The 23,033-nt window shown below is 42.9% G+C and overlaps 1 protein-coding gene and 1 long non-coding RNA gene across 2 annotated transcripts in view; one reads left to right on the top strand and one right to left on the bottom strand.

Moving 5' to 3' along the window:
• LAMB4 (laminin subunit beta 4) overlaps positions 1–23,033 on the bottom strand; it is a 156,560-nt gene that overhangs the window by 61,359 nt on the left and 72,168 nt on the right. Inside the window, 4 exon segments of the mRNA XM_086396831.1 lie at positions 6,755–6,875; positions 8,154–8,263; positions 9,981–10,166; positions 18,673–18,806. Coding sequence (XP_086252957.1) covers positions 6,755–6,875; positions 8,154–8,263; positions 9,981–10,166; positions 18,673–18,806 — 551 coding nt within the window.
• LOC147374337 (uncharacterized) lies at positions 22,006–22,927 on the top strand. Its single transcript, XR_015162648.1, has 2 exons — positions 22,006–22,509; positions 22,598–22,927. It is a non-coding gene; the product is annotated as an uncharacterized LOC147374337 (long non-coding RNA).

Raw genomic sequence — 23,033 nt, 5'->3', positions numbered from 1 at the left:
AAACAGTGTCAGACTTTATTTTTCTGGGCTGCAAAATCACTACAGATGGTGACTGCAGCCATGAAATTAAAAGACGCTTACTCCTTGGAAGGAAAGTTATGACCAACCTAGATAGCATATTCAAAAGCAGAGACATTACTTTACCAACAAAGGTCTGTCCAGTCAAGGCTGTGGTTTTTCCTGTGGTCATGTATGGATGTGAGAGTTGGACTGTGAAGAGGCCTAGCACCGAAGAATTGATGCTTTTGAACTGTGGTGTTGGAGAGGACTCTTGAGAGTCCCTTGGACTGCAAGGAGATCCAACCAGTCCATTCTGAAGGAGATCAGCCCTGGGATTTCTTTGGAAGGAATGATGCTGAAGCTGAAACTCCAGTACTTTGGCCACCTCATGTGAAGAGTTGACTCATTGGAAAAGACTGATGCTGGGAGGTATTGGGGGCAGGAGGAGAAGGGGACGACAGAGGATGAGATGGCTGGATGGCATCACTGACTCGATGGACGTGAGTCTGAGTGAACTCCGGGAGTTGGTGATGGACAGGGAGGCCTGGCATGCTGTGATTCATGGAGTCGCAAAGAGTTGGACATGACTGAGCGACTGATCTGATCTGATCTGATAGAAAAATTCTGATCTGATAGAAAAATACTTTCAAAACTCAGTGTTTCCACACCTATTTTATCACTTGGTCCTATATCCAAATAATATTTATTAACATCCTGTATGCTAGTGCTTCACAGATGCATTTTGGGAATTGCTGGCTAAAACCACACAGCTATTATGGGGACAAGGACATGTTTTCAAGCTTATTCTCAAGGAGGAATGATCTATAGTTTAATAGTTACATGAAGAATAACTATCTCTTTAGGTTTCTTGAGATTTTATCTAAATTATAACCTAATACTGTTCAAAATGTTTCCTAATGACTTGGTTGAAATAGTGAAGAATGGTATAGCAAACTGATCACCAAGTTTGTCATTTTGAACAACTGGTAGAAAAAACAGCACTGAAAATAAGGTTGAATTCAACAGGTCAAGTTGGGAGGTGAACCTGATGGCTCAGATAAATCTCCCCTGATCCTTTTGCTTTGTCTACACTGACGATAGTTTCCATGGGTTTTACTTCAACCCTCTTCAGTCTTTTCCTTCCTGTCCTCTGACACACCCACACCGCGGGGTGCAATCTCAAACTTGGATGACGATTTCAGTAATCCAGACTATTTCTACTCCTCAAATTTCTAACCTCATCCTCCCAGCATGTCACTGCCTCTCACTCCTCAAATTCCATAGACAAAACAGGTAACAGAAAAGGGACTGGAGTCTCCTACTTCCTGTTGCCCAAACTCCTGTCTCACAGGGACTGACAGCCATCCTCACCTCTGTGAGCTGGTGAAGGAGAGGTGTCCCAGGGGAAGAGATGTCCCGGCAGCTACACCGGGTGCCCTAGGGGACTTTCCTGTGGAATATGGATAGGGAAGCCCGGTGTGCTCCAGTCCATGGGGTCTCAGAGAGTTGGACACGACTTAGTGACTGAACAACAATGCCCTCCTTCTTCAGTCTTTTCCTTTCAGTCGACATCTGTATGTGCTTAAATCTCTCCCGTCTGTAAAGTCACCTCCTTGATCTCAAATGTGTCTCCTGCTGCTGCCTTGTCTCTTGATTCCTTGGCAGTCACATTTCTTTAACAATTGTTTCCTTGCCATCTTCACTACCTCCTCTCCCATTTACCCTTCACACCAACGCAACAGCTCTCCCCTAAATGTTGGGGCTCCTTGGGGTTCTCTCATGGGCTCTCTTCTTACCCCACATCCATTTCCTAAGCGATTGTAATGAAGCTGTGTCTTTGGTTTTCATCTGCATTTATGTCTGCTGCCGCATCTCAGTCCTGGGTCCCAGCTCTGCACAGACGAGCCTATCGGTTGTCCCACAGGTACTGCCAATCAAACACACCCACAACCTGCTTTCCTTTCAGTGCTTATTGCCAGGAAATAGTGCCACCATCTGCCAAGCTGCTTGGTGTAGGAAACTGAAGGCCGTCTTCGATACCTGCCTCTTCATCATCAACACGCCCAATTCATCCCACTTGCTCCCACCCCCAACATCAAGTTCTTTACGAGTCTGGTCAATCTGACCAACTGATATGTCTAGGATGTGTTTATTGCTCTTCATTTCCCATCACTTCCCTAATCTAGGCCACCCAGATGACCATGGGGACAGCCCCAGAGATGTCCCGTCTTCCACTTTTGTCTCCCCTCCGTCATCAATTTTCTATGCTATTGCCACAGCGGCCTTTTAAAAGGCAGTCTATTCAGATAACATTCCTTCTTCAAAGTTTCAGTGACTTCCCATTGCCTCAGGATATCTAAGTCACATCTCTTTTCATTCTGCTGCTCCTTGACCTCTCAGCTCACTGGTTCTCTATGTGGGAGGTACCCACCCCGCATGGGGCATTTTAGAAATTCCAAGGGGTAATTTTGGCTGTCAAAGTAATTGGGTGAGGTGTGTGACTGGCATTTACTGGGTGGAGATCAGAAATGCTAGACATTCTCACAAAAAGGAAAATCAGCTCATGTCTCTGATAGCTTTTGAATGTTTCACTGAAGATCCATGAAGGAGGTTTCTGTTTATAGTTATCAGTTGAAAGCTTTACCCTGTGATTTTAAAACATGTTAAACTTGTTTACAACACACCTGCTTGCATGGCTGTCTCATATGTAGTGATTCTACACATATGAGCATCTCCACACTTCACTGTCTCCCAGTGTGTTCATGTCCATGCATGTACATATTGAAGTACATACTATATCTCCATAAATTACATCCCTTTTATTTCTCCTTTGTGTTTGTAGCTAACACTGATAGTATTTAGAAGCTGTGTGTTCAGGTAGGCTATAATTCCTGTGAATTTCTCTGCAGGATAGGAAAGAGTAATACAAAATATTTGTAATAAGAAGGGAAGGTTGTGTCAGATGACATTTAGAGCCACTGCCTGAGCCAAACCAAATGACCTGTCACAACTCCCAGTATCTGTCATGACTGTGCTGTCACTTCCTCCATAACTGCCTACATCTCCTCCTTAGAGCGTCAGCCCTGGTGAGGGCAGGGAAGGTTCTAGTCTTATTTACACCTATGCCTATCCCAGTGGCTAATTTTCAGTAAATGCTTATTAAAAATTCTGCAGTAAAGAAGTATACATGCATTCTTAGTATTATTGTATCTTTAAGTTGATACTAAAATGACTCTGCATTCTGCAAACACAAACCAAGCAGGGTGACACTCAGAAGGAAGCCAGATGGATTAGGCTTAGGAGTGAGGGTAGCCAATCCCGGACTACTGTTTACAGTTCTTGGTCAGAGTTGGTTTAAGAGTTGGCCATTCTTGGCACCAAGCTGATGGAACAGATGACAAGAGTTCCTATTAGCTACAGAGGTTTCTAATGCCAACACACTTCTCCTAGAAACTTCTAAGGATTTTATGTTACCAACTACAGTCCATCCCATGGTTTAAAAGAAGAATGCCAGTTTTATATTCTAGAATGCGTTTTCTACGTTTGAGTCTCAGCACATTTTTATGGATGCATCTATCATGTAATTAGGGCGATTGAAAAAAAATGAACTGACTCATAAACAAAAGATATTTGTGCAGAAGGGTTGAACACAGCTTTCCTCTGGTTTTCTTGGTAATGCATCTCAGTTAATCAGGCTACAGAGGAGAATGAACTTAGAGAGGGTCAAGTTCTAAGCAATTGAGTATTTCCCAGAACAGCAGAATTGCTGTAGTCTGAAATCATAATGTGCAAGGATTTTCTCCTACTGTCGTCCTGGGTCAGGGACTCTCGGGGACATTGCAGGTGCCCTGCTCAGATCTCCCCACCCACCAGCTGCTGTGGCACTGGATGCTGAAAGCTCGCAGCTGTTCCCTTCTCCAGAGAACTGGACTCAATCACTGTGTCCAGGAGTGAGTGTGCTCCCTGGGGGCCTGGGGGCGGGGTGGGGAGCCTGTAGCTGACGATGACACCCTACCCCTTCAGCTCCATGTGGAACCAACCCATGGGGCAGTTCATGCCCCAGAGCTCCCCGAGCCATCCTGGCTGAGCTCCTTCTGCTGGCTCCTCACTCCTCTTTCCCAATGAGCACCTCAAATCAGGAGCACCGAATCTCTGCTTATAAGGAATCTCACTGTAAAATGATGACCAAAGGCCTCTTCTGGGGTTTTGGACAGTTTGCCAAGATCTGGTGGCTCTCTTAATTTTTATTTTGGTTTTAGGATTTTTCATGGCTATATGTAAGAGAATGGTCACTTGATAATTGACCAAATGGACATATTTTTAGTTAATTTCAAATTGTCCATGTATATTCTACATCTATCAAACATCATTGCAGTGGTTTTGTTTACACGGCTCTCTTCTATATCAGGCTGAGGATGTGTTGAAGGCAAGAACCAGATTTTTTTCCCCTCAGGAATCAGCACAGTGCCTGGTTTTACCCTCAGAGAATGGGTGATGAATGGACAATTTGGATGGATGCATTTAACACAGCATCCAGTGATTACTTTGGAATATAAACTTCAGAGATATTTAGGACATGGATTTAAAATGAGAAATAACTTGGCTCTCATAAATTTAAGTTTCACGACTGTTACGATTACAATAATAACATCCCTTTGTTACGAGGAATCCTTATTTTCTTCTTTCCCTTTCTTTTCTCTGCCTGGGTTCCCACCTGTCAGGTTTTTTTCCCCCTTCATTAAACCTGTTGGATTTGATTCTCTTTCTTTGTAACTCACATGTTGGTTCATGAGCCCAGTTCTATTTAAAGTTCCTCGTCAGAATATGAATTATATGGGTTAGGGAAATCATGACAGTTTACATTTTCCATTCAGGAGTTGGTTTCTACTTTCCATTTCAATTATACTGAATTTCAGAGAAATAATGAATACATTTTCAGTATGTCTCAAGTAATATTTGAGGGCAATATTTGGCACATATTTACGTCATATTCAAATTTAACGGGGTGTCCTGTACGTTTCCTTCCTCCATCTCTCCCTCCTTCCTTCCTTCCTTTCTTTCCTAAAACTTGCAATCCCATCTTTGATAAAGTAATCTTGAATAACTGCCTTTTTAAAATGTTATAATAGCTGAACTTACTGGATAAAAATCCAAGATATACCTGCCCCATACTAAATTCTATAACAGATAATGAAATTAAGAAGCTCTAGCTTATAAATTAAAAGTGTTCAATAGTTATAAACTTAAGTTTAAAGACACAATACACAAAATATGGAGAGAGATATATACATATGAATATACTTATATATAGCTACTTAAATCAGGGGTTGACAAACTTCCTATAAAAGATCAGATAGTGGAGGACAGAAGGAAGGCTCAAGAGGGAGGGGATATATATTCATATTCATATATATATGTATGTGTATGTGTATATATATGAATGACTGATTCAAGTTGTTGCATAGCAGAAACCAATAAAACATTGTAAAACAATTTTCTGCCAATTAAAAAAATTCTTTAAAAACCCAGGAAGGCCAGATAGTTAATATTTGGCTTTATGATCATAAGGTCTCTGCTGCAAATACTCAGTGGTGCCTTTGGAGCTTGAAAGCAGCATAGATAATATGTAAACAAACAGGCATGTCTGTGTTCCAGTAAAACTTGGTAGGATTGTAGTATGCCAATTAAATCACGATATTAGGAGATTCTCGCAGATATTTACAAATAAACTTTAACAAAGCAATTTGATTTTTATCCACAAAATTTTTAAAAATCTCACACAATTCTGTATAATTCTGCTAATGGTGGGATGGAACTGGCACTTTCATGCATTACTGATGATCCTGAAAATTAATTGATGAATACCTACCAGAAAATTAATTTGACAGATTTCAAGAGCCAAGAAATTTTGGTAAAGTAGGACTGCATTTTAAAATACTAAAAAATATACCAACTATGCAGAGTTATAAAAAATAGAAGCGACTTAAATGACCCCAAGTAAGGGAATAGGTAAGTAGATTAAGTAAATTTATTCAGTGTCTAAACTCTGCCCAGTGACAGGCTGAGCCTAAAGTTGTGGACTGAATGAAAGGTTTGGAATGAATACCTGTGGCCCAAATTTAGAGGAGAAAAAAATGAAAGAAGTTACTCAAGGAAACACTATGCATGGTTCGTAAAAATGGTAAGCTTACAGAAGCACCAGAAGAAAATGCTTATGATGTAATATAAGTGCCAACAAAACCCATGAAAAAAAGTCTTGTCTGAGCACTCTGATTACAATGATAGAAAAGCATAATAGGTAGAAAATGGGAAGTTATAAGATGACAATAAGTAACTGATTATTGGTGGACTGTCTCCCCAGACTTTCTATAATGCAAGTACACAATTGTGGCTCCAGGCAGAGATGCTGGAATCAGGCCTTCTGGCTCTGAATTCTCACTCCTCACTCACTAACTCTGTGACCCTTTGCTTCAATTCTGTCTGTAAAATGGGAATAAACAAAGACTTCCCTCACAGAGTTGTCATGAAGTCTCAACAACAGAATATCGAAAACACTTCAAACTGGGGCTGACAAGTGCTGTTCTGGAAGATTTGCCATCATTATGCGATGACCTTCATAAACAGGAGATGATTTTCATAATGAAACAAACAGATTTCTATTTCTCATGAAACACTGCAAAGTACAACCCGACATGTACAATTAGAATGGAACTCAGTTCAGAAGGAAGCACCCACAAGGCTTTGTAGTACTTACAGAATCAACCAGGATGTGTGAATGAGCCTTGAGCCTTCCTTCTAAAGGCTGGGAAAAATAGACATCAAGGGAATATTGTACATCTGGTTCTAAACAGATGGGTGTGGGAAGCAGCATGATTCTGTATTAAAAGAAATAAAGCAAAAACTCAGTGTCAAAAGTACAGTTATATAAGCTAAGCAGCCATTGCATTTGGTGAGTTCCACGTGTGCTGTGAAGTGGGTTCCACTGCCGGATGGAGGCTTGGTTTAGATCTAGACCAGCTCAGGTGGGTTGGGTGGTCGGTTCACATTCAGATTCTCTGTGGTTCTATCACAGGATTGTGCCAAATAGCAAAACCTTGGGAACTGGCCAAGGGGTGTCACGACTGCTCTGAGGAAAGGATGGAGCAAATGTACTCCCTCCCATCTATCAGGCTAATACTAACAAGGTTTCTGTTTTATTCAGCCACAAATCTCCAATGCAAAATTACTGGCCTGAAAACTAGACTTCTGGCTGCTGAGATAACTCAAACTGAACATTGTACTCTTATTTTTGCAGCATTTAATTTGTTCACATCTCCAGGCATCTGGGGGAACAGAAAACAAACATTCAGGATCAGAGTCAGGCTGTCTGGGCTGGAGCCCTGGTTCTGCTATACATCAGCTATAAAACTCGAGCAAGTCATGGAAATGTTCTCAGTTTCCTCCTCATCTGATGAAGACAAGATCTACCTCATTGAGCTGTTAGGAAAATTCAACGTGATATTAAATGTAAATCATAGTGTAGCATATGTGAATGTGAAGTTGCTCAGTTGTGTCTGACTCTTTGCGACCCCATGGACTGTGGCCTACCAGGCTCCTCTGTCCATGGGATTTTCCAGGCAAGAGTACTGGAGTGGATTGCCATTTCCTTCTCCAAGGGATCTTCCCAACCCAGGGATCGAACCCAGGTCTCCCGCATTGTAGACAGACGCTTTACCGTCTGAACCACCAGGTGAAGCATATACGGCTAAGTAATTTCAGTCGTGTCCGACTCTGTGCGACCCCACAGACGGCAGCCCACCAGGCTCCCCCATCCCTGGGATTCTCCAGGCAAGAACACTGGGGTGGGTTGCCATTTCCTTCTCCAATGCATGAAAGTGAAAAGGGAAAGGGAACTCGCTCAGGCGTGTCTGACCCTCAGCGACTCCATGGACTGCAGCCTTCCAGGCTCCTCCGTCCATGGGATTTTCCAGGCAAGAGTACTGGAATGGGGTGCCATTGCCTTCTCCGGGTGAAGCATATAGTAAACACTTAATAAACATTACCGTCTCCTTTGATACACCTCTTCTCCCACATAGTTCCTGGTTACAAAATACTGATAGAAAAACAACATTCTAAGAAATCTTCAGCATTTGAGGCCAGGTCCCCATGCATACCTGGAAGCTGCTGGTAAAGCCTGAAGCTTTGGCTGTGGGGTCTCGCGTGTGCAGTGCTTGCTTGCTCCAATGGGGTTAATCACCACCTGGATGGTCCAGTCATCTGCAGACTAGACAGGCATCACATAAGGGCATGTTCCTGCGAGGATGCACGCACCAACATATTTCTAATGGATAGTGCTCAGGATAAATTTGCAACCCAAAGTCTGCTTGGAAAATGGTGTTTTGAATTTGTGAGAAGAGAGTCACCCTTAGGCCTAACTTTCTGGTATTTGAATTATGATCCAGGTAGAAAGAATATTGTTTATGGCCATAGATGTAATTCCTGGGCCTAGAAAACCCCTGGGACTCTTGAAGGTCTAATCTATTTTCTTTAACTTTTTATTTTGTATTGGGATATAGCCAATTAACAAACAATGTAGCAATAGTTTCAGGTGAACAGTGAAGGGACTCAGTCATACCTCTACATGTATCCATTCTCCCCCAAACTCCCCTCCCATCCAGGCTGCCACCTAACACTGAGCAGAGTTCCCTGTGCTCAACAGTAGGAACCTGTTGGTCTTTCATTTTAAATACAGTTGTATGCACATGTCCATCTCAAACTCCCTAAACATCCCCTGAAGGTCCAATCTTTAACATCTGTCTCCCAAAGAGTCAATTAATTCATCATGTTCTTGGATCACAGCACAAAGGGAAAAAAAGGAATCTTTTACAAAAGGATACATATTTCTTTCATACCATTGTATAAATATTCTTATATAAATTTATTATTTATATAATTATTATTAAATAATTTTAATATTATATTACCAGATATACTTATATGTGTATAAATATATATATAGAGAGAGAGAGAGAGAAAGAGAGAGAGTGCATATATGTTAATTATCTAAACTCTAGAAGTCTCACAATCTGGAAAAGCTTTTTAAAGCTGTCAGAGATATGTTCTGTCTATACAAAAATTTATTTATATTTATACATACACGTTTATATACACGTATCTTTTTTAAAAATGACGTTCTTGTCATACCATGTCAAAGTGCCTTCAAGTCCCTTGCTTTTAATTTGTTAAGTGAGAAATTAAGAAGTATGTCATATTAAGAGTTTCAAAGTAGATCATCCACTTTGGTGGTCAAACAACAGACAACGAGCCCTTTCAGAATGTGGTCCCCAGAGGGACTCTGGGGGCTCTGAGACCACCCCCAGCCACCTAAAATATTTTCCAGGGGAGATGGTCTATGGAGTTTCAGACCACCAAAGAAAAGATTATGCAAAGAAAACTCTAGATCAAGTGTTTTTCTAATTTGGTTTCTCTTCTTTCTTAGATATTTCTCAAAAGGCAGGGGAAGGGCTCAAAAGGGAGAAGACAAGAGGACCAGGTTGCTTTGAGCTTTCCTTTTGTCTCCTGGTAAAATCCAAGTGCAAATAAATGCCTCTTCTGCATCCCCATGAGTCTAAATCTCTGCACATATGTTGCTTATTACACTTTTAGGGGGGAAAATGTCCTAGGAGGGCAGGATTTGCATTATTTGAGTTATTTATTATTCTTATACAAATATTTCATCACCACTTCCATAGACTTAGTATCTTAAATCTATAGCTCCGGCTTTAGTTTCTCTCCATGGAATAGTGTGTGTGTACATATGGCTCCCTGTGTTGCTTTAATATCTTCAGGAAACACTTTGGTTTACAATGCTCTCCAGATGTTCAACTTTCTGTAAATCCTGTTATGATGAACCTAGGCAAGACTGGAATGGAAACACTTAGCTTGAGAATGTATTTCGTTCAGCTTGGAACCACCAGCACAGAAGGGGAGTTGAAGGATACCTGAGTTTCATAGCAAATGGCAACTGTGAAATCCATGGGAACAGGGATGTTCCCTACAGCAAATCTCAAACCAGCCCCAGGGAGAACCCTTGCAACTCCAGCTCCCATCCATGTAACAGGTATCCCAGGAACTGGCTCTCGGAGAAAGATGGAAACAGCAGGCAGTTGGTCAGAAGTCACTGAGCCCTAAAATAGAAGAGGAATGAACACAACTTTGCCTAGAGTGAAGGGTTGGAAGAGAAAATAAAAAACCTCATGTATTTCTTGATGTGTATATGATCCATCTGGGTCCCGGATAAATTATTCCAACCAGGACACATTCCAGAATACCACGGAGAATAAAGTGCTGATTCTGCAGCTGTGGAACATATGTTACTGTATAGAATGATCACTTGGAAAGCAAGATCACTGGCCAGCACGTGAAGTACCCCATGTGTCATAAACTGAGTGATTCCACATTAGTGACCTTGGCTTTTCTCAGATGTGACTATGGAGTTCTGGCCAAAATATGAAGGGTAAGAAAATATTCCCATGCCTACTTCATGGATTTTGCCTAATTGTGCATGACAATGATAAAACCACATGGATTTGTTTTTTCTAGATATTTATTTCATGCAAATGTGAGAAATGATCTTTTCCCATCTGCCTGGGGGCACGAGTACAAAACTGCTCACACGCTTGGCTGATTAGCAGCCCTGCTGGTCTCGATGCTGGACGTCAGCCTGGGACCATCTGGACCTGTAGATAATACTTCCTTGATGACTTTTGCATCTGCCTCTCAACACTTCCAGCCTCCACTGGAATTCTGCCTCTTTCTTACTTTTTGCCTGTGTTGCTGCAACAGTGTCTTGGCTGTTCTCTCTGCGGTCCCTCTAGTCCAATACATACCACACACTGCTGCCAACGAGCATTTCAAACGCATTCTCACTGCCAACAACCTCACGCCCAAATTACTTAGCCTGAAGTTCAAGTTGCTCTGTGATCTCCCACAAACTGCTCTTTACTTGACAAATGTTTATTTAGGAACAATTCAATCCCAGCCTCTGAATCAGATGCAAAGATGAATAGACTAGAATCCCTGCCACGGAGGAGTTTAAGGTAAATAAGAAATGAGATGGAGGTGTGTGTAAACTCATTCTGCAACATTTTCAAACTTCAAAAAAGTACTCTGGGGACATCCCTGGTGGTTCACTGGCTAAGACTCCATGCTTCCAATGCAGGGGGGCCTGGGTTTGATCCCTGGCATGGGGAATTAGATCCTACATGCTGCAACTAAGAGGTCACATGCTGTAACTAAAGAACCTGTTCTAAGACCTGGAGCAGTCAAATAAATAAAAATATTTTAGAAATAGTAAAATAATAAAATTTTAAAAAGTATCTTGGAAATTGCAGCAGACAGTGTAGGTGCCCCATGGGATCCCCTTTACTTGGTACACCCATCCCCCATTTGTTGTATAAGTGTGACTTCTAACAGCTCACACTTGCCCCTTCTCTGGAGAATTGCCCTCTTACATCCCCACCCCTACGCCTAGGGTAGCTCACAGCCAATGACTGCCTGTGTGTTAGTGGCTCAGTCATGTCCAATTCTTTGTGACCCCATAGACTGTAGCCCGCCAGGCTCCTCTGTCCATGGGATTTTCCCGGCAAGAATACTGGAGTAGGTTGCCATTTCCTTCTCCAGGGGATCTTCTCAACCAAGGAATCGAACCCAGGTCTCCTGCATTGCAGGCAGATTCTTTACTCTCTGAGCCACTGGGGAAGCCACCAAAGACTGCCTGATAGGGTATAAAAGGCTGGCCCTGTGGTCTCAAGAAGTAGGAAAACTTTACTGCAGTTTATGTTTCTGACTTTCTCTATGGGTCAATCCATAGAGATTGCCTGAGACCACCTCTGACTCTTTCTCCTCCTCCATCTTATCTCCTTCATTCTCTTAAAGAGTTTTCCCAAAGAAGATTGCCTTTGTAAATCACTTGCACATGACTCCAGTCTCAGGCTCTGTTTCTAGGGCCTCTGACCTGAAATAGTTGGTAGCAGACAACCAACCGAGCGTGCCTAAAAGTAGACTCGAAGATGCATTCCTGGAGGGGAATCACTTGCTGTTCAGGTGGCAACAGGACCTCAGTGGGTAACGTGTTGATGACCCTTGTGGAGCAGCAGAGCCATTGCTAAAACTGTCATCTGGGGCGAACTGGGACAGGATAAAGAGGGGAGGGGAGGCACTGACATGAGCAATATTTCTGGCATCGACAGATACGGGTTATAAGGACTGTGGGCCCGGATGGCTGCTATTGGTTGTCATTGGTACATTTGATGAAGATGGAGGCCTCAGGGCAATTTACAGTCAAATGTGAGAATCAGACGGGCTCCTTGGCAGCATTTAAAGAGACTCTTGGGACTTCCCTGGTAGACCATGGTTAAAACCTTGCACTTCCAATGCAGGGGGCGTGGGTTTGATCTCTGGTCGGGGAACTAAGGTCCTACATGCTGAGCGGCACAACCTAAAATAAAATAAAGAGATTCCCATCTCTTTTAGTGAGAGGGTAGGAAAAATCCAAGACCAGGCATGATACTTTATTGAAAAAGTTGTAGAACTTCAGGGAGGGTTCACTTCTCAGCCTGGGTAAATCACCTATGCCAAAGTCAGAGCTTCCCTTCGCAGGGAGTCAGGGGTGTCTGTACATGAGAACCATGAACCCTGAGGTTCTCCTGAGCACTCTTGGACTATATGTGTAGTCTACTCGCCCTTATTAGAAAAGAGTCCTCCCCCAATCTGCCTCCATCCCTGCTTCATTTGAAGATTATCCACAAATCTCAAATGATGCAGGTGCCTTAAAAGAAAACAAGTATATTCCTCAGCACCTGCCCCGCTGAGCACTTGCCTAATAATCAGGGCCAAATTTCAGCATGGTGTGCTGGCTCTCCTAGAGACCTGCTTAACATGAACCAGTAGCAACTGGGAGAGGATGGCTGGGCATGGATCATGAGGGGTGCCAGACCAAGGGGGCAGACTATGAAACCAGGTAAGGAGAGCTTGCTTGTTTGGGGTCACTGGTGATATAGGTTTTAGCTACTTGGCAAGGGCCCTGGAGCCCTGTGAGATGAATCTAATATGTTGCTGGAGTAGTTCTTAGAAGCTTGGCAAAAGCTGTGGTTCCGAGTAATGAAGCAGAGCTGCCAGAACTGCTGTAGCAGGCTGGGGAGGATGGGCCACAAGGCTCAAAGAACTATGGGTGCTGGAATGGACATAAAGTCCAAGGCTGGAAAACCCATCTACTGACGATGCTCCACTTACCAAGAGAGTGAGGAATGAACTGGTGAGGGGGCCACCAGGATCGCTGAGAAGCTGAGGATTGCATACCCTCTGTAGGGTGGTAGGACAAAACATCACAAATCTGAGCTCCTTAGTAGCAGTGCAGAGGACACAATCACAGACTGTCAAAGGCTGGGGAACATTTAACTCTCAAAAGCAAGATGAGTATAAATATAATGCGTAGCAAAGTTGGAATAGGAGACAAGGTGGCCTGACCTATGGGAATCTTCTATGAAGATGATTAGTAGAACATGATGTTCCTAGAAGCATGACAGATGAGCAGTCAGCAAAATATTGCTTAATATGTATAATCGAAAGTGATCAAGGGACTTCCCTGGTGGTCCAGTGGTTAAAAATCTTCCTGCCAATGCAGGGGACCCAGGTTCAATCCCTGGTCAGGGAAGATCCCACGTGCCACGGGGCAACTAAGCTCATGTGCCTCAACTACTGAAGCCCATGCACCTAGAGCCTGTGCTCTGCAACGAGAGAAGCCACTGCAATGGGAATCCTGTGCACTGCAACTAGAGAGCAGCCCCTGCTTGCTGCAACTAGAGAAAGCCTGTGTGCAGCAATGAAAACCCAGTGCAGCCAAAAACAAATACATGAAGTTTTTAAAAAATCAATTGAAGATCTTTTTAAGAAAGTTATCAAGTATGAACTGACAGAAAGCTGAACTGTTGGAATGTACCTGCTTAGCAGTTGGCATTGATTCTATGGTCTAGCAGTTGGCATTGATTCTACTCATTGATTCTATGAGTAGGGTTAGTGCTCTTAAGGTAGGAAATGTCGAATAAAAGCTTGAGAAATGCCCACCCTCCATTGCCCATCCCACACACCAAGCCAAGACAGTAAATAAAAACCAATACTGCAAATTAGAGGTGTCCTCAAAGAGCCACTCTTAAGACTTGGTGGGTCCCCTATCACATCTGCATTACAAATTTAATACAAATGTAACCAAATTGCAGCCCCACTTGCAGATATGATGATGGATGGAATATCATGACCAGGGTGTATCAACACCAGTGTGTACACTCTGGTACATAATATGCAGCTACTGAAATGAAGAGAAACAATTTGTATTTGCTTGGGATGAGCAGTAGTGTGTATTGTATATATTTAGTCTTGCCCCAAAGTTGTTAATTCTCTTGCTTGCTGTAACAGCATAGTCCAAAAGAATCTGGACCAACCAGATGTTCTATAAAATATCATACTGATCCCCTATCTTGAAGGACAGTGAAGAGGATTCTTTGGTCTATGGCAATGTTGTGTGGTCTCCCATAACATCGGTGAGAATCAGACACTCTATGGCCCTGGTCAGCACCCCTACTCTCTGATGGCTCACAGAATGTCTATTTTACCAGTGTGGGAAAACACAACTTCCTCAGCCCAAAGGATCCACTTTACAGTAAAAGTCTATCCGTGGTCATGTGACTTAGGGATTCACTGTTCCTCCACAAACCATGGCATCCAGAAGATGCTAACTTGAGATAGCGGTGGGATGGGGCCCCTAAAAGATCCATCAGCCCCACTGGCTCGGAAATGACATGCTATGAGACAGGGAAGTTTTCTTCTAGAGGCTATTTAAGGAGTACATAAACCAATGGTCTTTATGTGATACTATGTCCCCAGGAGGGAGAAAGCACAGGTTTGGGAATGAAGTGGAAGTATCCAAATTCACTGTCATTTCCAGTGACCATGAATTTCTTGTGCTGGCAACTCCAGGCTCTACGGGATTAGACGTCTTAATTCTTGGGTAGGGACAAAGAATTCCACTACTTTAAAGCTGCTGGATGGTCACACTCCTGCACAGAGTGACCTTAAGAAGCAAGCGGGTAGAGTCAGCTTCACGGGCATATAGCCTGTGCAGCTGCATGGGACCCCATGCTTAGAAGGACCCCATGCTTGGTTTAATGCTCTGCTCTTATCATCTTGAAATAATTAAGATTTAAGAAGCTGTTTCCTAAGTGAAATGTCCTGGGACAATGGAGCATGCACAAGGACAGAAGACATATGCACAGCGTATGTCTGCTTCCTTGCTGCCTCGTTTGCATGCAGGGCACACAATGCCCATGAGCATGGGATTCAAATGGACCTACTACATTTAGGCATTCAGGAGACTCAGAGGTAGTACAAAGTTAGTGTGTTACATCCATGACTAAGTAAGCAGGGGTGCCAACAGCTCCAAGAAGCTGCCTTTTCTGTTCCAACCAGAAATTTCTTTGAAAGCAGAAAGAAGGGAATGACATTCTAAGAAACACATTATTCATGTTACTTCTTTGTGTCAGCCAACTACTTACGCTGAAAATGATAACTAGAAGGAAAAAAGACAATAGGCCATTCAGAGTTTCTTTTCCTTTCAGTCCCTCCTTACTCATCAATAAGCTGAAGGTACTGTTGGTCAAACACATATTAAGACATGAAATAACAGCTGAGTTAGTTTTGTGCAGCATTCCCATTGTTCTAGGAAGAATAAAATATATATGCATGGTGATGGTTTAGTCACTAAAGTGTGTCTGACTCTGCAACTCCAGGACTGTAGCCTGCTAGGCTCCTCTGTCCATGGGATTTTCCAGGCAAGATTACTGGAGTGGGTTGCCATTTCCTTCTCCTATATATACACATACATACATATATACGTATATGACTCCAAAATAAAAATTGTGTAATTTCAATGATTATGTGTATGAATTGAGTGCTCTTATGTTTGCAATTAAAATTGGCATTGCATGCTATGGAGATGAATAGTATAATTCATGCTAATAATTAAATTTTTAAATATTTCTTTACTTAGAATGACATTAAATAGCATATAAAATATTTTGACAAGTTGAGAGACAGAGACTATGGAAGAAAGTAAATTTTAATTTTACTATCTTCAAGGGGCCCTTTCCCTATTTTCTATTTTGGCTGTGCATCATTCAGGATCCTAGTTTCCCTGTCAGGGATCAAACCCATACACCCTGCAGTAGACAGATGGAGTCCTAACTACGGGACGACAAGGGGAGTCCCCCTAATTTCTCAATTAGGGGGCTCTGCATTTAATTTCTATTTTGCCCTGGCCCTGCCCATGGGTCTGAGCATGCCCGGAGTGAGCTGGAATTGACGCTGTTAGTGCACTGCCTGGATCCCTTTATTGGACCACTCTATCTTGCCACCAGTTCCTGGGACTGTTAGCTGCTATGTCTCACCACTGCTCCCTTCTTTTGAGAACTGCCCTTGGCTGAAGGGGGCTGCCTCACTTGGGAGGTGATCTGGGTCTGCCCTGGCAGTTTGTAGCCATGACTGCCTGACATGAGAATACAACAGGCCAGCCCTGAGGCCTCAGTGGAGGACAACTCTGTGGTGCAACGTGTGTTTCAGGGTTTCCCCAGGGAAGCACGCAAGGCTAGACTGCCCTGGATGCCATCCTTGCCTCACTTTCCCCTCCCCAGCCTCCTGCCCTCCTTCCTGACAGGTTTCTCCTGATGAGCACTCCTTCAACAAAGCACAGGCATTCAGATCTCTGTTGCAGTCTCTGTTTCTAGGGAACCCAACCTAAGACAGTGATTTAGGGTGTACGTATATGCACACACACACTTATGTAAAAGTTGCACCAAAAAATATGCCCTTGGTTTATAGTCTTTTATTGTACTAAGTTGATCCAGTCAATTGATTTCATGACCTGCTTACCAATAGGCATGACCTGCAGTTTGAAAATTACTGACCTATGGGACCCTAGAGATGGAAACAATTACTATGTCCGGATGTTAGGGTAGTGAATGTCACAGAAGGATCAATCTGAATTAGGTCTTAAGGGATGACTACAAGTTTTCCAAGTGAATAATACAGAAGTAGTTGTTTCGGGTGAGAGTCAGGAGAGGAGTCTGTGGCTGCTTACAACAGTGCTTCTCAAAGTGCTTCCAGGGATCACTCATATTACTAGGGGTGCTTGGCAAACGCAGGTTTCTTTTTTCCCCAAATGATCCAAAAAGTATTTATTAAAAAAAAATCAATATGCCAAACATCTCAAATATCTAAATCCAATTGAAGATCACAAAATGTATCTATGTTTTCCTAAAGTCTCTGCAGGTTCCAAATTGAGCCTCACTGCTCTAGAGCAACACTGCCTAATTGAACTTCCTGCAACAGTGAAAATGTTCCTTATCTGCACTACCCAGTACAGCAGTCCAGTGTGGCTATGGAGTTACTTGAAAAAATATGCAGGTTTCATGACACTAGTCAGATTCCCCGATTCAGCATCTCAAGTGGAAGGCCCTAGCATCTGCATTCGAAACAAGTTCCCTGGGTGATACTTCTGTGCAGTAAAATCAGGAAGTTCACTGATCTGGGCCACTGGGAACAAGAGCACTCCCAACCCTTCTTTTTCAGGTAGACTTCAGCTTGAGATGCTTGGAGTCAGAGAAGGCTTTCTGGACAGGTGGCATGGGGACAGAGACAAGTAGAAGAGCAAAACTGCTTTGGCGTGCACATGGGCCTGAACGGAGGACCACCACTCATGAAGCCCTCTCTGACCCTCTCGGCTGGAGGTGGTTTTCCTTAAGGGAAATTCGTAACACGTTTTGTGCACCTCTTCACGCACCCCACCCTGAAATGCATTCATTGTCTGTGTACATGCCTCATTTCTTCCACAACAATCTCAAGGGCAGGCTTTCTATGTCTAGGTATTTCTGTTTTCATTTTTTCAATCAAGAAAGTCTCTTAGGCATAAAGAACTGTTTCAAATGCCGGTTGTATGAACAGGACAGCCAACATCTGCTTTCTTTTGCTTTTCTAACATATCCCTTCGTGCAAACACACAGGAATGCTCGGTAAAGACCCTGGCATAACGAATGAACAAATAGACCTAAAGTTATCCTGCCTTCAATTAAATAGTAGTTGACTGGCCACAGGGTTTTCTGGTCTCCTGTAGCCTGCAGAAGCTATTGGAGGCAGGGCCCTGAGGAGGCAGCATTACCGTGTCACTCATAACAGCACTGATCAACTATAGCCATTTCAGAATCAAGAGCATAGTCACACATCATCCTCAGGGTCACCAACATGTCCTTTGTCTTCAACCAGGAAGACAGCCATTTCTCAGCACTGTACCTCTCCTTTTTAAAAAGACAAGAAGATATGAATGCACAGTCTGACTCTTCAACTCTCCAGAATCTTACTTTCCCAAAGTTTTTACTCTGTAGAGAAATAAAGCTAATGAGGTTTTCCCCAAAGGCTCTAGTTACTTTGAGTGTGCTTCTTCCTTTCCTTCACTCTATTCTTGAGGATAATAAGAGCTTAGAGCACTCTATTCTTGAGCACTTACATGAGCCAGGCATGGTTCTAAGTGCATTACCCAGATTATTTGCTTCTAGCAGAATAGACAATGACCCTGAAGAAATGGTTTACCTCATTCTGTTCATCTGCTTGTATGCTTTGCTGATTTTTTCTCAGTATTATATTTCCTTTGTCAATTATGAAATCATCTCCTTGTTGCTGGAAATACACACCGCATGTAGGCAAAGCTGTTGCTAAAAGAAAAGCTGTTAAAAAGAAAAGAAATGGTAGTTTAAGTAATGAACAACAGTTTCAATTTTACCATAGTTGAAGAGTTTCAGATTCTACCATAATTTAAAAGGGAATCATGCTGCTGCTGCTGCTGCTAAGTCGCTTCAGTCGTGTCCGACTCTGTGCGACCCCAGAGACGGCAGCCCACCAGGCTTCCCCATCCCTGGGATTCTCCAGGCAAGAACACTGGAGTGGGTTGCCATTTCCTTCTCCAAAAGGGAATCATGATTCTCACTTAATAGCCTGGGGAGGAAGTCATGGAGGCAGCTTAAAATTTTTTGTTTCTCTGTGAACATGTGAAATTTTAGGTGGTTATAAGGCTATGTGTTGAGTTTTCTTTTCAAGGGCTATTATACTAGTGTAATTCTAAACTGGGAAAACATTTGTTCTTTGCTATTAGGTTTTATGGTGTTTTGAACATTAACAATATGCATGATATACCAATTCAAAGATTTATTAGATGTTGTAATTTTGACACCTCCAGATCAATTTCTCTTAGTTCTCATGGTCTGTAAAATTTGGCTTTAAATGTTTCCATAAGAGATTATATCAGGACAGCAAAATTCCACCAACTAAACTAAAACAGCAGAATTGCATCCATACAACTGCAGTTTCCTTAAAATCCTGGGTTTTGTGGGACTCACTTTTATATTATCTCCTAGTCATTCAGTTGTCTACATAACTGAATGTGTGAATTAGAATCTCCAATTGTTAGAATCTCCAATTGTTCATTTCCAAGTTTTCACTGTACCCTGTGTATTAATCACTCAGTTGTGTCCGACTCTTTCTGACTCCATGGACTGTAGCCTGCCAGGCTCCTCTGTCCATGGAATTCTCCAGGCAAGTATACTGGAGTGTGCAGTCATTCCCTTCTCCAAGGGATCTTCACAAGCCAGGGATTGAACCTGGGTCTCCTGCATTGCAGGCAGATTCTTTACTGTCTGAGCCACCAGGGAAGCCCCTATATGTTTGCTGGATGTTTCACTGTGAGTTTTACAGACAAAGTTTTTAATTTCACAGATGCTCTGGTTGTTCACTGTGAGTGGGAAGCCCTGAGCCCTCTATTCTAGTGGTCACTGTTCAGACTCTTGACCAGGCTGTTCAGTCAACTCCTTTGGACAGGACCCCCAGGATTATGTTTATTTGTCCTCTTCATTTTTTCCCCTCACTAATTATGTTCATCTTACAACACAAAATCATAAACTATTTTACTAATTTTACACAGAAAGCATATTATGGAATACTATAATGATGCTAAAGCTGAAACTCCAGTACTTTGGCCACCTCATGCGAAGAGTTGATTCATTGGAAAAGACCCTGATGCTGGGAGGGATTGGGGGCAGGAGGAGAAGGGGACAACAGAGGATGAGATGGCTGGATGGCATCACTGACTCGATGGACGTGAGTCTTAGTGAACTCCAGGAGTTGGTGATGGACAGGGAGGCCTGGCGTGCTGTGATTCATGGGGTCGCAAAGAGTCGGACATGAGTGAGCGACTGATCTGATCTGATAATAAATGCCATACTATGTTAAATTCAATCAATATTAACTTTTGTGGCCATGTTTAATTTCTATAAGAAAACAAGTCAGGTGCTTCCCAAACTGTGTACAAATCACATGGGGATCTTGCTAACACGCAGACTGGATTCAGTAGGTCTAGATGGGCACCGAGAGTCTCCAAGTCTAATGAATCCACAGATGATGCCACTACTGTTGATCTGCCCACCATATTTTGAGTAGCAAGGATGTTGCCATAGACTGAATGCTTGTGTCCCCCTGCTAAATTCCTATGTGAAATCCAATCCCCATTGTGATGGTCTTAGGAGGAGGAGTTCTGGGAGGTGATTAGGTCATGAAGGCAGAGTCCTCATGAATGGGATTAGTGCCCTTATAAAAGACGCCTGAGAGAAATCCCTTGTTATGTGAGGACTTAGTGAAAAGACAGCCATCTAAGAACCAGGAAGAGGGTCTCAGACATTGAATCGGTAGATACCCTGACCTTGGACTTCCCAGCCTTCAGAACTGTGAGAAATAAGTTCATGTTGTTTACAAGCCATCTGGTCTATGGTACTTTTAGCACCCCGCACAGACTAAGACAGATTAGATAGACAGGTAGGTAGATATGGATGGATGGATAGATGTAAATATATAGATATCTTTTTGAAGACCTACCAAGAAAGTTAATTGTCATTCTTCTTAGCTCTCCAATTTGAGTATTAAAACAACTACTTGTAAGATGGGTTTTGGATTCATGTCCCTGTATGTCTCCATTTTCCATCCTCTTTCTTCTCTCTGAACCTGGCCCCTTCTCCATCCCTGTCTGTGCTACTGCAGATAGTGCTGCTCTAAACCAGGCTCTACTCCCGCTGGATGGTGTCTATGAGGACACAGAGGACAGTTTTCATCATGTCATTCCTTTGCTCAGAGAGATTCAAAATTTAGCCTCTTTAATGGTGGTGGTTTAGCTGCTAAGTTGTGTTTGACTCTTGCAACACCATGGACTATAGTGCACCAGGCTTCTCTGTCCGTGGGATTTTCCAGTCAAGAATACTGGAGTGGGTGGTCATTCCTTTTCCAGGGGATCATCCCGACCCAGGGATCAAACTCGAGTCTTCTGCATTGAAGGCAGACTCTTCACTACTGAGCCGCCAGGGAAGCCCAGCCTCTTTAGTAGGAAAATCTAATTTTATCTTCCAGTACTTCTCTATGTAAACTTTCTGTTCTACCTGTGAATACACCTGCATTGTTTCTCCTCTGAGTTATTACTTGGAACTTTTCTGGCTGGATTGTCTTTTCTCCAAGTCCACCAATGGAAACACTTAATTAGTTTCAAGTCTCAGTCCAGATGATTCTACCTATGTGTTAAGTCCACTCATAAAGATTCAGTCATGGCTCTAAAATCCTGAAGCACTTATGGACTCTTCTTGTTTTACGGCACTGTCCCCATCTTGAGCTATTTATGAAAAGAATTAGCTATGGTGAAAAACTTCTGGAGGGCATAGACCTTAACTAATCCCTTTCTATGCCAATCAGCCTGGGTCTCAGCATTATGCACCTGGCTGTAAACTGGGGTTCTCGTGACACTTTCCCTGGGTTTGATCATTTTCTAGAATGACTCACAGAGCTCACAGAATCGCTTATTTATGCTTACTGTTTTTTTTTTTTATAATAAAGGATATGATGAAAGGATATAGATGGACAGTCAGATGAACATGTACATAGGGTAAGGACTGGAAGAGACCCAGACACAGGAGCTTCTGTCTCCTTGGAGCTGGGCTGCACCACCCCCAGCACATCGATGTGGCCACTGACCTGAATGTTCTCTGAACCCAGTACTTGCGAGAATTGTATGGAGGCTTCAGCCCACAGACATGATGGATCGTTACCTCAATCTCCCTCACCTCTTCCCTTCCTGGAGGACGGGGTGTGGGGCTGAAAGTTTCAAGTGTCTAATTCTGGTGACCAACCACTGACCTGAAGCCATCCAGAGTTACCTCATCAGGACAAACGACGTTCCTCTCACCCAGGAAAGTCCAAAAGGATTTAGTAGTTCTGTGTCAGCAGCCAGGGTCAAAGACCAAACATTAGGACAAAGGATGCTCCTGGTGCTCTTATCCCATAGAAAAACTCAAAGGTTTTAGGAGCTCTGAGCCGGGAACCAGGGACCAACATCATTAGGTATATTTTTTTCTATTATTTCATGATAGTTCGAGCCTAAATATCAATATTCTCTTCCCAAAGTTTTTTTTTTTTTTTTTTTTTTCAGTTACCCTCATAAACCTGCAACACTAAAAACCATGAAGAAGAATCCAGACATGGGATTGTTGTATCTTGACTCTACCCACCGCAGTGCTGAATCGAGGTCAGGACAGTGCAAGCCTTCTCTTCCTGCCCCAATTTTAGTCAGGAAGAGAGCAAATTCCAAGCCTCTTCAGGAGTATCTTCATCCCTCCCACCAGTCATGTCCAGATTAGGAAGAGATCTCAGGAAATGACTTAGTCACTGGAACTTGGGATGAGTTCCCAGTTTTCCATCCAACCCTGCCTCTAGAGTCAACTTTCATATGCCTTCTCCCCTTAAAGTCATTCACCTCACATTGCCTTTTCCTGTGTCAGATTCCTGCCTGTGGCTGGAGTCACAGGCATGTGAGTGCTATCAGAGTCTAACTTAACTTTTCTCTTTTGGGTTCGGATGCTTGTGTT

Source organism: Bos grunniens, chromosome 4 (assembly GCF_055505025.1).
Source record: "Bos grunniens cultivar Pamir isolate PY7600 chromosome 4, Bosgru_T2T1.0, whole genome shotgun sequence".
NCBI lineage: Eukaryota > Metazoa > Chordata > Mammalia > Artiodactyla > Bovidae > Bos > Bos grunniens.
Note: the sequence above shows the minus strand (reverse complement) of the source record. Positions and strands in the feature narration are given on the sequence as shown.